Source organism: Microtus ochrogaster, unplaced genomic scaffold (genome assembly GCF_000317375.1).
Source record: "Microtus ochrogaster isolate Prairie Vole_2 unplaced genomic scaffold, MicOch1.0 UNK51, whole genome shotgun sequence".
Lineage (NCBI taxonomy): Eukaryota > Metazoa > Chordata > Mammalia > Rodentia > Cricetidae > Microtus > Microtus ochrogaster.
The window spans coordinates 2,511,909-2,528,258 of NW_004949149.1; the positions used below are offsets into that span (position 1 = coordinate 2,511,909).

A 16,350-nucleotide genomic window follows, 5' to 3' on the forward strand; every position below is an offset into this window, starting at 1 on the left:
TATGTCCAGTACACATGGGGCATCTATGATATAGGTCCAGTACACACGGACATCTATGACGTATGTCCAGTACACATGAAGCATCTTCTAAGTGCCCCACAAAGGGTTTTCCTTGCTTGGACCTTCTTATGACCAATATCAGCAAAGATGGGTTTCAAAGAGAGGATGGTTGTTTATTTATTTATGGTTTTAGGTCTTTTTTTTTAGACAGAATCTCACTGTGTAACCTGTTGAAGGAGGCTGCTTGTTTGTGATCCTCTTGCCTCTACCTCCTTCAGCAAATGCTACCGGTGTGTACCACCACAACCAGCAAGGCCGCTTGTTTGTTGCCGGCCACCCAGACTCCTGAAATAATCACACAGAAACTATATTATTTGCAATACTGTTTGGTCAATAGCTTAGGCATATTTCTGGCTAACTCTTACATCTTAAATTAACCCATTTCTATTATTTTATATTTTACCACGAGGCTTGTGGCCTACAGGCATGGTTCCAGCTGGCATCTGACATCTTTCCCCTCTGGCGGTTACATGGTGTCTCTCCGACTTCTCCTTCTATCTCCCAGCACTCAGTTTAGTTTTCCCTGCCTATCTCTGTTCTGTCCTGCTCTGCTATACTCTCAAAGTGGTTTCTTTATTAACCAATGGTATTCACAGCATACAGAGGGGAATCCCACATCAGTAACGCAGGCTGACCTTGAACTCATAATGCCTTTTTCCTACCTCCGGATCGCTGGGGTTACAGCTATGCATCACTATTCCACATAGAAGCATGAGTTCAAGCCCATCATACATAACGGATCAAAACACAGCACTGCAGCAAGAAGCAGACACCGAGCCAAGTCTCAGAATGTCTGACACAAGTCTCATTTGTTCCAGGGCGAGGGTCAACTCGGGTCAGTCTCCCCAGCTGCCAGATTCTACATAAGACTTTTGCTGGGATACAGCCCTGTTCATGTATGTTTGCTCTCGCTACTGTGGCAGAGCTGAGTAGTTGTGACGGAAACGGCATGGCACAAGAGCCAAAAGTCTGGAGTGTGGAGATAGTGGAACTCTGAAGCATCATTTAGCATCTACTAAATTCTTAACTGTGTTCCCCCCACCCTAACTAAACCTTTTCCATTACTCTGCTTAGTCCCCAGACCCCAGGGCAGTGAGGCTAATTACTATCTACCCTAACTTAGACCCGTGAAACTGAGACCAGAGGAATCACATTGTAGATACCTCTGTCTCCATCAGAATCCCCCTTTAGAGCCTTCAGGGCATTTTGAATGGTGTGTGTGTGTGTGTGTGTGTGTGTGTGTGTGTGTGTGTGCGCGCGCGCGCTACTGCTTACAATAGAAGTTGATCAGCAACAGGAAAAAATACATAGGAACTGTAAAATATTAGGCATGAAGGATAAAGATAGCCCAAAGTAAATATAAAAAACATAAACAGTGGGGAAATCAAAGCTGAAAAGGCTGATGTGGCCCTTACACAGCCAGACGTGAGGGTGACGAGATACCCAGGAAAGCTTAGCTCCTGTCTAGGTCGTGTGGGGCCTGTGCGTCTTGATGCTTTACTCCTTACAGGTACCTACAGTCATCTGAGATACATATTTATTCCATCAAACCATTTAGAAATGACTTCATTCATGGTTTTCACAAATGACAACATTTCAGAGTGTCTTTCCCAATTTGGGACTCCGCCGTCTCTTCAGGAAGAAGACGGGAGAACCAGAGGTTGTGGGAGGAAGTATACTGAGTTAGCTGCATTAACAAGAGAAAAGTTTTCTCTACAACAAGATTCTGCAACAGAAGAACAGTTTGAATTCTAGAGCACTTATTCATAGTCCACTGCAAACAGCAGAAGATGAAAGTCAGGGCACAGACAGTATTTTGGTAGTATGGCTCAAAACGCTCCTTTTTAAAAGGCAAGTGTAAGGCCAGCTCACAGGCGTGGGCAAGCGTGGTCTGATGGTAAAGCATGACTTCCTCCATGTTTGTGCCTCTGTCTGCAGTGTCTTTCGCACTGGGAATCACCACCATTGACAGAGGGAACTACACCTACTTGAAGCAAACGCTGACCTCTGTCCTGTCCAGGATGACCCCTGAAGAAGAGAAGGACTCCGTGGTGATTATCTCTGTCGCCGATGTATGTATGGGAAATGAGTTTCCCTCATCCATCTCTGTAGCCTCCAAAGCCCTGAGCAGCAGCTTCTATCCCATCATGTTTTGTTTTGTTTTGTAGGGGTTTTTTTGCACTTAAAGGAAGTATCCCACAGATACTCTTAGAATCTAGATGAAATATTTAGTACTTATGCGATACCACTGAGAACTACGTGTGTAAACAGGAATCTTATGTGAAGTATCCCACAGATACTCTTAGACTCTAGATGAAATATTTAATACTTATTCGATACCACTGAGAACTAAGTGTGTAAACAGGAATCTTATGTGAGAGTCATGTGACTGTTAAAATCAAATTCTATTTAACATAGGATTCTTTTATTCAGCAAAACACAAAATTATTCGATTTAATTATAAATTAAATAACTTAATTGTAATTGTAACTTTCAAATAGAGTATTAAAACTGTTACTATAGAGATAAGATCTTCCTAGCTCAATAAAATGTTGGTATACGCATTATTAAGTTCTGGTAAATCCTGTTAAGAAGGCTTCATCCTACATCTGAGAAATTGTGAATTGTTCTAGACATTATTTGTAACTGTTTTAACATCTGTAAGGTGTGTGTCACCATCCTGATTTTATTTTATTTTTTTACTATTTTTTTTAAAAAAATCTTTTCTCATTTTGCATACCAATCCCAGTTCCCACTCCCTCCTTTCCTTCCACCCCCTTTTACCTTCCCCCCACACCAACCCCATCCACTCCTCAGGGAGGGCAAGGCTTCCCATGGGGAGTAACAAGCCTGACACATCACTTGAGACAGGACCAAGGCCCTCCCACCTGGATCTAGGCTGAGCAAGGTATCCCTCCAAAGAGAATGGGCTTCAAAAAAGCCAGTTCAGACAGTAGGGATAAATCCTGGTCTCACAGACCTCTCTACCCATATAACTGTCACCCACATTCTGAGAGTCTAGTTTGACCCTGTGCTGGTTCCCCTACTGTCAGGCCAGAGTCGGTGAGCTCCCCTTAGCTCAGGTCAGCTGTTTCTATTGGTATTCCTATCATGGTCTTGACTTCATCGCTCATATTTTTGCTCCTCCCACTCTTCAACTGGACTTTAGGAGTTCAGCCCAGTGCTTCGCTGTGGATCTCTGCATCTGCTTCCATCAGTTGCTGGATGAAGGTTCTATGATGACAATTAAGGTAGTCATCAATCTGACTACAGGGTAAGGCTAAAGACCAGTTCAGGCACCCTCTCCACAACTGCTTAGATCTTAGCTGGGGTCATCTTTGTGGATTCCTGGAAATTTCCTTAGTGCCAGTTTTCTTGCTAGCCCCATAATGGCTCCCTCAATCAAAATATCTCCTCCCTTCCTCTCCCTCTCTGTCCTTCCCCATCTCTGCCATCACATTCCCTCATGTTCTCCTCTCCCCTCCCCTTCTCCCTTCCTCTTCCCCTTCTGCCCTCCCTTCTCTCCCCACCCCACGCTCCCAATTTTGTCAGGAGATCTTGACTAGTTCTCCTTCCCAGGGGGATTCATATATGTTTCTCTTAGGGTTCTCCTTGTTATGTAGCTTCTCTGGAATCATGGACTGTAGGCTGGTTATTCTTTGCTTTACACCTAATATCCACTTATGAATGAGCACATACTGTGTTTGTCTTTCTGGGTCTGGGTTACCTCACTCAGGGTTTTTTTTTTTCTAGTTCTATCCATTTTCATGCAAATCCCAAGATGTCACTGTTTTTTACCTCTGAGTAGTACTCCATTGTGTAAATGTGCCTCATTTTCTTTATCCATTCTTCAGTTCAGGGGCACATAGGTTGTTTCTAGGTTCTGGCTATCACAAATAATGCTGCTATGAACACAGCTGAGCACATGTCCTTAGAGTATGATTGAACATCTTTTGGGTTTATGTCCAAGAGTGGTATTGCTAGGTCCTGAGGTAGGTTGATTCCCAATTTTCTGAGAAACCTCCATACTGATTTCCAAAGTGGCTGTACAAGTTTGCACTCCAACCGGCAATGCAGGAGTGTTCCCTTACTCCACACCCTCTCCAGCATAGGCTATCATTGATGTTTTTAATCTGAGCCATTCTGACTGGTATAAGATGGTATCTTAGAATTGTTTTGATTTGCATTTCCCTGATGACTAAGGATGTTGAGCAGTTCCTTAAGTGTCTTTTGGCTGTTTGAATTAGATATTAGGATAGGATAGCTATACCCACTTGTTTTTTAGCTTCATTTGATTAGAAAATCTTTTTCCAACCCTTTGCTCTTGGTAATGTCTGTCTTTGAAGTTGAGGTGTGTTTCTTATATGCAGCAGAAGGATGGATCCTGTTTTTATACCCATTCTGTTAGCCTGTGCCATTTTATACGTGAATTGAGTCCATTGATATTAAGACATATTAACTAGCAGTGATTTTTAATTCCTGTTTTGTTTTTTTTTTTTTTTTGGTGGTAGTGTTTGTGTGTTTCCCTTCTTTGGGGTTTCCTAGCGTGAGTTGCCCGTGTTTTTGTGGATGCAGCTAACTTTCTTGGGTTGAAGCTTTTCTTCTAGTACTTTCTGTAAGACTGGATTTGTAGATAGGTATTGTTTAAATCTGGTTTTTGTCATAAAATATCTTTTTTTCTCCATCTATGGCATTTGAAAGCTTTGCTGGGTATAGTAAGTAGTCTGGGATTGTATCCATGGTCTCTTAGTGTCTGTAACACATCTGTCCAGGATTTTCTTGACTTCAGGGTTTCCATTGAGAAGTCGGCTGTAATTCTGATAGGTCTGTCTTTATAGGTTACTTGATCTTTTTCCTTTGCAGCTCTTAATATTCTTTCTTTATTCTGTATGTTTTGGGTTTGTTTTTTTTTATTATTATATGGCGAGGGGACATTTCTGTTTTTTGATTTTTTTTTTTTTTGATCCAGCCTATTTGGTGCTCTGTAAGCTTCTTGTACTTTCATAGGAATATTCTTCTTTAGGTTGGGAAAGTTTTCTTCTATGATTTTGTTGAATATATTTTCTGTGTCTTTGAGCTGGAGTTCTTCTCCTTCTTCTATCTCTATCCCTTAGGTTTAGTCTTTTCATAGTGTCCCAGATTTTCTGGATGTTTTGTGTTAAGGATTTGTTGGATTTAACATTTTCTTTGGTCAATGAATTTATTTTCTCTATTGTATCTTCAATGCCTGAGATTCTCCCTTCCATCTCTGTTGGTTATGATTACATCTGTAGTTCCTGTTTGTTTATCCATTTCCAGAATTCCCTCAATTTGTGTTTTCTTTCTTGACTCTATTTCAGTTTTCAAGTCTTGAATCATTTGAACTGTTGCTTCACCTGATTTTTTTTTTACTTTCTTTAAGAGATTTATTGATTTCTTCCAAATTTTTATCTGTCTTTTCCTCCATCTCTTTAAGAGAATTTTTCATTTCCTCTTTAAGGGTCTCTATCATCTTCATAAAGTTATATTTAAGGTTGTTTTCTTCTGCTTCTGGGTTAGGATGTTCAGGTCTTCCTGTTGTATGACCACTGTGTTCTGGTGTTGCCGTGCCGCTCCTTAGGTTGTTGAATGAATTCTTGCATTGTGCCTACCCATCTCTTCCTCCAATTGGTACAGGCAGTCTCTGCCTCTTGGTCCAGTCCTTGCAGTTGGTGTCTGTATCTCAGGGAGCTACTGGGGTTAGGGGTGGGTTTAGGGGGAGAGTGGAACTTGTAGATTACAGGGTCTGATCAATGGGGGGTTGTTAGAGCAGCCTGCCTGAGGGAGGCTTGTCTGCTGGCCAGCTAGAACAGCTGAGATGGGTGGGGGAGGGGCCGAGGTTGTGGACCAGGACTGAGGGTCTGGAGACTAGGCTGTCCAGCTAGGAAGCTCGTCACTTTCCTCTTGGTCCTGTCTGTGTAGCCGCATGTGCCTCAGAGAGCCCCTGAGGTCGCGGGGGATGGGTGTGTTTGGGAGCAGAGTGAGGCTTGCAGGGTCTGATAGATATGGGGATATTGGAGCAGTCTGCCTGCAGGTGGCTTACCTGCTGGCCACCTAGTGAAGCTGAGGCAGGTAGCAGGGGCCAGGGCTTTGCCCCAGGCCTAGGGACTAGAGATTGGGCTGTCCAGCTGGGGAGCTGGTTACTCCCCTCTTGGTCTGCTCTGTGCAGTCACAGTCTGTACCAAGTTTATTTATTTTTTAAAGCACCTGTATCCTTCTTTATTACTTAAAGCAATTTTAAATTTAAACATATTTTTATCAGATTCTTCCCTCCCTGAAGTCCTTCCATATCCTTCCCCCAATATTTACCCTAAGTCTCAAAAAATGAACAAAAACCCAGTACAACCACAACTTCCCCAAACCAAGAAAACAAAATTAAAGACTACCACCCCCAAATAAACAACACCAAATGAAAGCACATATACACACACACACATGCACGCATGCACACACGCGCATGCGCGCATACACGCGCGCGCGCACACACATACACACACACCTCTGTGTAGTCCACCATACATTGGTCATTTACTCCTGAACATGAGGCCTACCCTGGAGTCACTTATAACCCCAGTGTCACTCCATTGGAGAAAACTGATTTTTACCTTCTCCAGCAAGTATAAAAGATAGTTCAGTTGTTAGCCTTTACCCTAGTCACTAGGTTTTTATTCATTTATGTGTTCATTCATTCATTCATTAAAAACAAAATAAAATATAGTAAGATAAAACAAAACTATCACATCAAAGTTGAACAAGACAGAACAACAAAAGGAAAAGAGCCCAAGAGAAGGCACAAGAGTCAGAGACTCTTGTGTTCACACACTGAGGAATCCCATAAAAACACTAAACTGGAAGTTCGAATATAGACACAGAGGGTCTGGTGCAGAGCTGTGCAGGCCCTGGGCATGCTGCCTCCGCCTCTGTGAGTTTTGCTCATGTTGATTTAGAGAGCCTTGTTTTCTTGGTGTCCTCCATCCTCTCTGGTCCTCACACTTTTTCCACTTCCTCTTGGGGCAGGGTCATCCCTGAGCTCTGAGGGGAGAGATGAATAATGAATGAGAGCTTATAGAAGACATCTTGCCCAGTAATGAAGATTGGGGTGTAGGTCTCCCCAACAATGGCATCATTTTCTTTTTCACCCTCATCCATGATGGTAATCATGCTTTCATTTTGAAAGTTTGAGTAAAACTATAAAGAGTTGTGTATTAATGTCATAAACTTTAGACAAGAGAAGTGTGCAGTAGTTTCTGTATTCAAGTAAGTGTTCTTTAAAATAAATATGTATATTTTGTATTTTCTCCTAGAAAGTGAAATCACTAGAAATCATTAGGTCATGTTGAAATTTCACACATAAATTCCATGTGGTAAAAGTGTTGTGTCGATAAAACCATGAGGCATCCTTAATTTTCAGTGATTTCTCTTTTTCTTTTAGACTGGTGATTATTTGAACTATGTCGTCGACATGGTTAAAACAAAGTAAGACTTTCTGATAAATTCCAACATCAGCCGCTCTTTATTTTATGTTGTACTCTTTCCTGTCCAATTATATTGCTGTTTATTGATTGTATTCTCTTTAGTGACTCTGAGCCACAGAAGATGAGCCTGTGGCTTTGTCTAATCTGTGGTAAAGTTGAGCACAGAATTTTTCCGGGGTTTGCAGACTTCTCACTGGGATTCACTTTTCCTTGCTGTGTCTGAGTCCCCCTGCAGATGGGGGGAGGAAGGGATGAGCCCTCTCTGCAGGTGCAGTAGACTTCCTGGAGCAGATAAGAGCAGAGTGCTGGTGCCTGGCACAGACTGCATCCGAAAGGCAGGAGGTCAAAAGAGCAACGTGAAAGACTTTTGGAACCTTAAGTGCATTGGGAGCACAGATACTTGGGGTTAAATAGGAAGGTGGGATAAGCTGTGGAGAGATGCTGTACAACGCTAAGGGATTTGCAGTTTTCTATTGACCAGAGCCATAGCCCTGGCCACTGAGCTGAGCCTGGAAAGCAGGAGCGACCCAGCAGTGGCGCCTTCTGTCTTGGTTGACTCTGCGAAGTAGTTGGCATGGATAAGGCAAAAACAAGTGGGTGGGGAACTGTCAAGATCACAAGCAAAAAGGAAAAAGAAAACAGTTATCCCCTGTATGCGACCACTTGGGATTTGCCCTATAGTTTCAGAGATACCATCAGTGGGGGCTGCAGAGACAGCTCAGCTGGTAAAACACTTGCCTTGCAAGCCTGAGGACCAGAGTTCAGATCTCACATTAAAAAAGAATGCCATGTGGGCATAGTAGCCCCCTGTAATCCAGCGTGTAGGAGGTGAAGAGGGAAACCCCTGAGCAAGCTGGCTGCTCAGGCTCGCTGAGTTGGAGAGCTCTCTAAGACAGAGCAACCCCACCCTGCCCCAGTGTGTGAGGTGTAGAGAAACCAAGGGAAACAGCTAACGTCAGCCCCAGGCCTCTGCACACACGCAGAGCAACAGGAGCACACACAAACACAGCACACACATGTGAAAATCAGTGGCTTCAGAAACTGCTGTGTGTTATAGCTGAAATGAAGAATATAAGAAAATTATGTGAGATTATTTCAGAGGCGATTCTAGTGTTGGTAATAGTGTTGATGTTAATGCAGGGCACTTTGAGTGGTTTTTCTTTAAATTGTGACAATGCAATAAATCAATTATTTTATTTTATGTGAGTTAATATGTATGTATATCAGTGTGGTGTGTTTGTATGCAGTGTGGGGTATGTGTGTGTGCATCCTGTATGCATGCAGAGGCCAGGGGAGGATTTCAGGCACCCTGCTTTATCACTCTCAGCCTTTCCTTTCAAACAGGGTGTTTAGCTGTACCTGGAGCTAGACTGATAGCCAGCAAGCCCAGGCATGCTCCTGCCTCTGCCCTCCGACAGTGCCAGGGTCCCAGGAATGAACACAGCCCTGCCTGGTTCTCCGAGGATTCTGAGGTCCAAACAGGTGGTCATGCTCGAACAGCATGCAGTTTACCCTGTGAGCCACCTCCGCAGCTCAGCTCCGTCATTCAGATGAACACATTGAAGAACAAATGAGTTCAACATGTAGTGATGCGGTTTGGACTGTGTTTTGTTAGCACTCCTGGGTTCAGTCTCTAACCCCCAAATTTTTCTAAGTGATTGTTTCTCAGCTGTTACATTTCAGTTAATATGAATGTATAAATTTCAATCCATGTTTAATTTCATACCATTTAGCTAAAGCATTTTGTCCAGATCTTCTTGAGTAACGAGGAAGGATATTAGATTTTAATTGATCATAAATTTGGAACTGCTCAATAAATTTTAAAGCACTAATGCTATATACATAAAACCTTATTGGGACTGAACGTGGTTGTATTTTATACAAAATCATATCACTGCACAGTTTCCCCTTACATATTACTATGAAGGGGACTGTTGGTTTATAGTGGTGGCTGTCGATTCTGGAATAGCCACTTCAGAGTCTTCTGATGTAACATACTCATAATCCAGAAATGTTTCAAAAAGATCCTAGCAAACTGTCACCACCAAGGATTACAAAGGACTAAATCTCTCTCCATTAGTAAGGGGAATTAGACCACCAAATGGGAAGTTATTTGACCTTGGTGCCTTAGGAGGATGTGGGTGTTGTCTGCAGTGTAAACTTCCTATTAGCCTCCACAGTCCAAGATTTTCCCAGACTCTGGATGCTGAAATCTCATGCAATCTTTAGTTGCCTCTACTGCACACGACTCCTATATATGCCTCTAAGGTATATAATTTCATTTTAAAATTAGATACTCTGTTATTTATCTTTATTTTCAGCCAAACATAGCTCCCCAGTCTGTTCTCCTCTACCAGTAGCTTCCACTCTCTGAGGAAATACTAGAATTCATCCTTATAAATTTTACACTAGAAGGTGAATGGAGCAGCAGACTATATAATCCTGGTCCTTTGGAGGCAGAGGCAGGAGGACCAGCCATAGCCACTGTGAAGACGTCCACACAGCCCAGTGGGCAATGGAGGCGAGTCAGGCCAAGCCTAGCTAGCCATTTAGCCTAACTTCAGAAGCTCCACTGCTGTTGAGCAGGGCTCTTAGTAAAACTAGAAATTATCCTTTCTGAAAGTGAGCCTCCGAAGGGAGCCCCTGCAGTGGTCTACTGCACTGCGGCACTGACCCACTGCACTGAGCTGCCGCACAAGCCGCCACAGCTGCCAGTGGTTTCCTTCTAGCCGCTTCCATATTGTAGACTGTTCTGGCTCCTCCTGACTGTCAAAGGATGCTTTGACTAGCTTAAGAAAATTCACAGTATCTATGATGCTGTGGGAAATTTATTTTATATTTTGCATTCTAATTTTCAAGTTTTTTATTTATTTTTCTGTGTTCATGCTATGGGGCATGTATGCCACAGTTCGGGCACAGAGGTTAGCGGACCACTCTGGAATAATCAGTTCTCTTTTCCACTTTATAGGAGCTCCAGGGATGGCCCTCGGGTCACTGGGCTTGTGGGACAAGTGTCTTTACCCACTGAGCCATCTTGCTGGCCCATACATTTTAGTCTTTTTCAAAAATATATCTTCCATTAGCTTATAAATATTTTGGCTAAGAAATAGTACTTGTATGTTATTGGTATCAGGAAGCAACCTGTGAGATAATCCAAATCCGTACATTATGTGGACATGCATAAAGAAGGGATTTTTAAGCATTTACATTACTTTGGTAAGTTAAGATATTCAACTAGATTGGGCGTTCAACCTCCCTATACTTCTATTTCTAGATTCAAAAGACAGGTGCAATCTGGGTCCTTGGAAGTCATTTCAATACCCACCTTTTTTTATCCGAGTGGATTACTGGGCAAGAAAACAATGAAGGACTCAGAAAGGTAGGTCAAAGAATGGACCTGAAAGAACTGATGTCCTGGGACGGACGTTTGGGAGATAATGACCCGCAATGTCGTGACACGGGGAAGCCAGCTCTTACTGACTTGCAACGGTTGCCTGTGAATCACATTCTGAGCTCTCGTCCAGTGACATTTAGTTGGTAGCATGAAATCAGTCATAGCATTATTCCATGAAAACGGGCAGAAGATACAGATGATACCCATGAGGAGTGGCCATCCTGCCCATTCTGAGTCGGTTGGCAGCGTCTGCCAGCACCCCACTGAGGGTGATCTGCTCCTGTTTATAGACAGTGATGAGCAGAAACACAGTCACATAGTGAAGGAGGCAGGGAGCCTGGCAGTGGAGCTCACGGCTCCTGGAACCTGCTCCCAGCTTTCCATGCCCTCGTCATTTTAGACAGGTAAATTGACCCTTTCCCCTTAATTGTCTCAATTTTGCCGATATGTTCAATGGAATAGTATATGTACACAGTGTTTAGTAGACAAACCAGATCATTTGGAAGTTATAAGAACAAAACGTGACAGCATTTATGAAAGAATATTAAGAAGTGGAAATCTTTGTATTAGTAAAATGATTGTATATTTCTGGTAATAAATACAGTAGTATGGGGAATGTATTGAGTTGATTTAAAAAAAATTTTTTTGCTGATACCCATTGGAAGCCTGCCCCTTTCTGAGTGAATACGGAGAAAGGGTGGACTAGGAGGGGTTGCAGGAGGAGGCAGAAGGGAGGCTGCAGTTGGCATGTAAAAGTAATTAATTAATTAATTAAAAATAAAGATAAAGGCTTGCTAGGAATCTCAGGGGAAGTCCCTTCCCTGAGAACCTATTATATGCTCATATTATACGGTATTATATCATATGTGGTATGTTTGACTCTCAAACTACATAAGCATTTTTGTTTATCCTTATTAGTGTCCGACTCTGGAAGTTGCCCAGACCTTTGTTGTCCTGCAGCCTTTCCTCTTCTGTCTCCTCCCTGGAAAGCCTGGGCGCCGTTCACCCCTCCTCCATCCCTCTACTGTGGCCTGGCTCAGGTCCGCTCTGGCACGGACGCTCTTGCTCAGTCTGCCGTCTCTGACTCACTTCCTGTGGTCAGAAGACCCTGTCTTCCATATGAAATCAAGCCCAATGCTCCTCACATGTCTTAAGACATCCTTCATGGTCTGGTTGGTCTCCGGCACCCCTGTTCTCCTGGGAGCCCCAACTCGCCATGCTCTGGAGCAGAGGTGGCTAGCGCCTCCACATCTGGGCACCCTATTTCATCTGGAAGCCTTACCCTGGCTTTCTCTGTTGCACTTTTCTGCTCTTCCCATCTTGTTGTACAAAGATCTTCACTGTTAATGACTTAGCCCGGCACAATCTCTTAATAGTCAGTGAGACCCTAAGGCAAGAACTGCCTGTGTCTTGTATCTGCAGGACATGGCCTAATGCCCTGCTTGCTGATAAAGTACAATAATACTCTCATGTGATGAAGAAAGGCTGTCTTAGTTTGCTGTTGTCGTGGTGATGAAACACTGACCGAAGCGCCTTAGTGGAGGAAAGGGTTCATTTGCCCACAGTCCCACACCACAGTCCATCCCTGAGGCATGGCAAGGCGGGAACTCAGAGCAGCAACAGTAACCAATGGGGAAAGGCCGCCTACTGGCTTCATCTCCAGCACTTGCTCAGCTACCTTCCTCTACCGCCTAGGACCGCCCAGGTGTGGTGCCGCCCACCGCGGACTGGGCTTCCCAGCAGCAACCACTAATCAAGAACACACCCCACAGTTGCCAACAGGCCAATCTGATGGAGGCGTTTCCTCAGCTGAGGGTCCTCTTCCTAAGGGACTCCAGGTTTTGTTTTGTTTTGTTTTGTTTGTTTTTGTCAAGCTGACAGTAACTTATTGCCTAAATAAAAATTTAGCTAAAATGTAAAATGCCTGGTCTGTGCTCGTTCTAGTTGAGCAGAGGCAGGTATTCCCCACTCGATAGAGAAGCTCTTTAGTATAACTTTAGTATAAATATATTCCCTTTTATTCTGTCTGCATCATTACATCAGAAATGTGAAGGTGCTATTCAATTACTGAATAGCCTTATAAATTAATCTGTTATAGTGAACATTAATAGATCTTATTCTTTATTTTTAGTTGGCAAATGAAACAAGCGTTGGATTTTTGTGTTTTGATGCTGTATGCCCGACCCAAGGCAACGTATTACTTACAGGTGAAAACTTGGTATACATGAATTTGAAAGGAAGCTTTACTATTTCAATCCTTCCTTTAATTCTTTTCTCCTTGGGTTGCTCTGCCTAGTCTGTAGCCAAGCAAATAGGAAATATTTAGGAAATCAATATTCCCAAAGGATTGATTATATCTTCTTTCTGTGCTCGCTGTAGCAGAGAGAATTAAAGTTAGAGGGCACAAACAAAAAAGAAACTGTAAAGCTTCTGGGAAGACATGGAAATCGCCCTGTGCGCATGTCTAAACCTTACTGTAGGCCGTGCCGAGGACCCACCCAGATTGCCACCACACCCGGTCTCTCACTGTGTGATGGCTCTGTTCCACACTGCCTCGGTGACGCTGTAGAAGTGAGTCCATCATGGGGACCAGTCACTTCAGATTGCCGAATAGCAGCAGCATGCGTCCTGTAATAAGCACAAACCTCACCACAGAGGAAAACGTTTCAGAATTATCAATAGAGGGCGGGGAGAAGCAAGAGACAGGCTGAGAGTAAGCTCTTTCCTGAGACTGGAAGAAAACAGCTCCTCTTGCGCAGTGGCGAAGCAAAGGGATGTCAGCTGCAGCCGGGTTCTTTCCATCCTGGGACAGCGGTTTTTGTTTGTGCCCTCCTGATGTGGTTGATGTGGGAAACGCCTTAGTCTAAGGATCTCACATCGTGTTTGTAAAATCAAGAAAGATAGCTTTTGCCTCACCTGCTTTCCTTCTAAGGTTCCGGCCACCATCCTTCTGACCGGCCAGGGGTGGGTGGGGATGGGCAGCTCCTTCCTGCCACCTCTCACAAAGGCCCATGGGAGCTCCAGGTAGAGCCTGGCAGCGCACCTCAGGTGCAGAGCAAGTCTGTGTCTGCTTCTCTCCTGATGTTTGTGTTTCTGCCCTAAATCACCGTGCTGACGTCCTAGTTCTCAGACGTGTGACACGAGGAGGTAGGACCTTTGGGGTGTGATTTGGTCCCGAGGACAGAGTCCTGATGATGGATTGGTGTTTCCAGACAGACGGTTTCCTCTCTTTGTCAAAGAACACAGTGAGACCGCCATGAAGACCAGGCCTCAGCAGCCCCTTCGTGAACTGGCACCTGGACCCTGGACTCCCCAGAGTCCAGAATCGCTAGGATTAACCAACTTTACAAGGCTGTGTATAAGCCAGCCTGTGAGATCGTGTTATAACAACCAGAAAGGAGTCCGATCATCTTAGTTAGGAGCCAAAATGTTGATGAGAATTGAAATGAATGCAAAGGAGTCTCAAAGAGGACTTAAGTAGAATGTTCTGGGTCAGCATTTAGGAAAGAGAAAGACACCTTTAGGTCTGATTGATCTCATAGCCAGAGAATGAGCTTTATTATCCTGTCAAAAACATTTCCAGTGTGCTATATTGAAAGTATTATTTTTTGTCTTTGAGATAATATTAATTTAATGGAATTCATTGGCAGTATTAATGCTGGGTTTTTTTTTTTTGTATTTGCCTTTTTTCTCTAGCTAGAAGACGATATCATAGCAAGAAAGATGTATTTTACAAAAATGAAAGATTTTGTAAATAGTCTCACTTCGGAAAATTGGTTTTATATTGAATTTTCAGTACTTGGATTTATAGGTAAGCCTAGTCTATTGTGTTGAATCATGTTGGATTAAGATCACTCTCTCTTTTCTTACTAAGGTGAGCTTGTTATGTAGCTCGGGTTGGCCTTGAACCCTCATTCAGGCTGGACCTCAAAATCTTAATTTTTCTGCCTCATCCTCAAGTGCTGGGATTATGGGTGTGTGCCAACATTCTCTGCTTAGTCTGCTTTTCTGTCTGTCTGACTATCACAAAATAGTCTTAAAACTTTTAAAGAACATATCAAATAGTGTGTTATAATACTGAGTGGAGAGGCATAGTCTGATTCCTGTAGGGATAATTCGGCTTTAATGGTAAAGCCAGACTGGCACACCTGAATTGTAATTCAGTTACCATATCTTGGTCATTTTTTTCTAGGTAGACAATATAAATGAGCAAATTAACATGTGTACACATATCATAAAAGCATAAAATTGGGTGCTATGAGTATGCGCATGTTCAGTGACAAGTATGTGCTGTCCCTTTTCCATGCAGAAGGATGTGAGGGTCCCTGTGGACAGTATGCTCTCAGCACATGCTGGACTCCAAGTCCTGTCCTCATACCCCAACCAGCAAATTCAGGGCTATGGGAGTGTACGTAATAATGGTACTTAATTTCCAATATGTCAAAGTTGCTGCTCTTAATATAGAAGTGACATATTTCAGCTTCACTTCCCATAGTTACTCTGGGGCCAGAAACACGATCATATTAAGTAGGACTTTGCAGCTTGCTAGTAACAGAAAAAGACATAAAATTTTCATCATTCAACTCAACACCAGCAAAATACAATTGTACATTTCATATTAAGCGACCCACATAGCCTCAAAATTCAAAGCAAATGTAGCATGTGTCCATCCAGCTTACTAATGGGGCAGCCATCTTATGCTACATCCTTCAGAGCCAGCTGAATCCTTCTGCTCAGTTTCCACTTCTAAATTCAGGACTCTGCCTCTTAGAGAGAAAAAACTAACTGGGCCTAATCAATCATATTTTTAAAATACACTATATCTCTATAAATCTAAAATACTACTCTGTCTTATAATCGCCTGATTAAACAATTTTCAAATTTTGAAATATAGAATATTTTAGTAAAAAATTAGGACTAAAGGTTGCTCTGTGGTAGGTTCATTGAGTGCTAGCAGGGCCAGGGGAAGCGCTCTGAGAGAGATGGTGGCCTTCTCTCACGCTTGCCAGTGTGTCACCTTTCCTGTGACTGAGACACATGGTCTGTGCGAGGTCAAAATGGGCTTCCTGAGGGCAGCTGGATGGAAAGTTGTCCCTTTGGAACTGCTAATCCTTAACACATTCTGAAGCAGACGTGACGCTTTGCATTGCTGTCTCTCACCCGAGGTGATGTGTTAAAGGGCCTTGCTAAACAAGAGGGTAGCCGTGTTCTCAAAACACTTTTTCCTTTGCTCATGTCACACACATGTTCCACGAGTTTGCTTTTTTCTCCACAGGAAAACTCTTTCATTCGAAGGACCTGCTTGACTTTGTCCATTTTTTCTTGATGTTCTACAAAGTGAAGCCCATAGATATGCTTTTAGATGACATCTTCCTGGTGAAAATGTGCCACTGGGGAGAGCAT

General features: G+C 43.1%; 1 protein-coding gene across 1 annotated transcript in view; it reads left to right on the plus strand.

Moving 5' to 3' along the window:
• Mgat4d (MGAT4 family member D) overlaps positions 1 to 16,350 on the plus strand; it is a 33,140-nt gene that overhangs the window by 7,773 nt on the left and 9,017 nt on the right. Inside the window, exons 4-9 of the mRNA XM_005369552.1 lie at positions 1,999 to 2,132; positions 7,511 to 7,554; positions 10,828 to 10,932; positions 13,079 to 13,154; positions 14,644 to 14,758; positions 16,223 to 16,347. Of these exons, the coding sequence (XP_005369609.1) occupies positions 1,999 to 2,132; positions 7,511 to 7,554; positions 10,828 to 10,932; positions 13,079 to 13,154; positions 14,644 to 14,758; positions 16,223 to 16,347 (599 nt within the window). The remainder of the gene's footprint in view (positions 1 to 1,998; positions 2,133 to 7,510; positions 7,555 to 10,827; positions 10,933 to 13,078; positions 13,155 to 14,643; positions 14,759 to 16,222; positions 16,348 to 16,350) is intronic.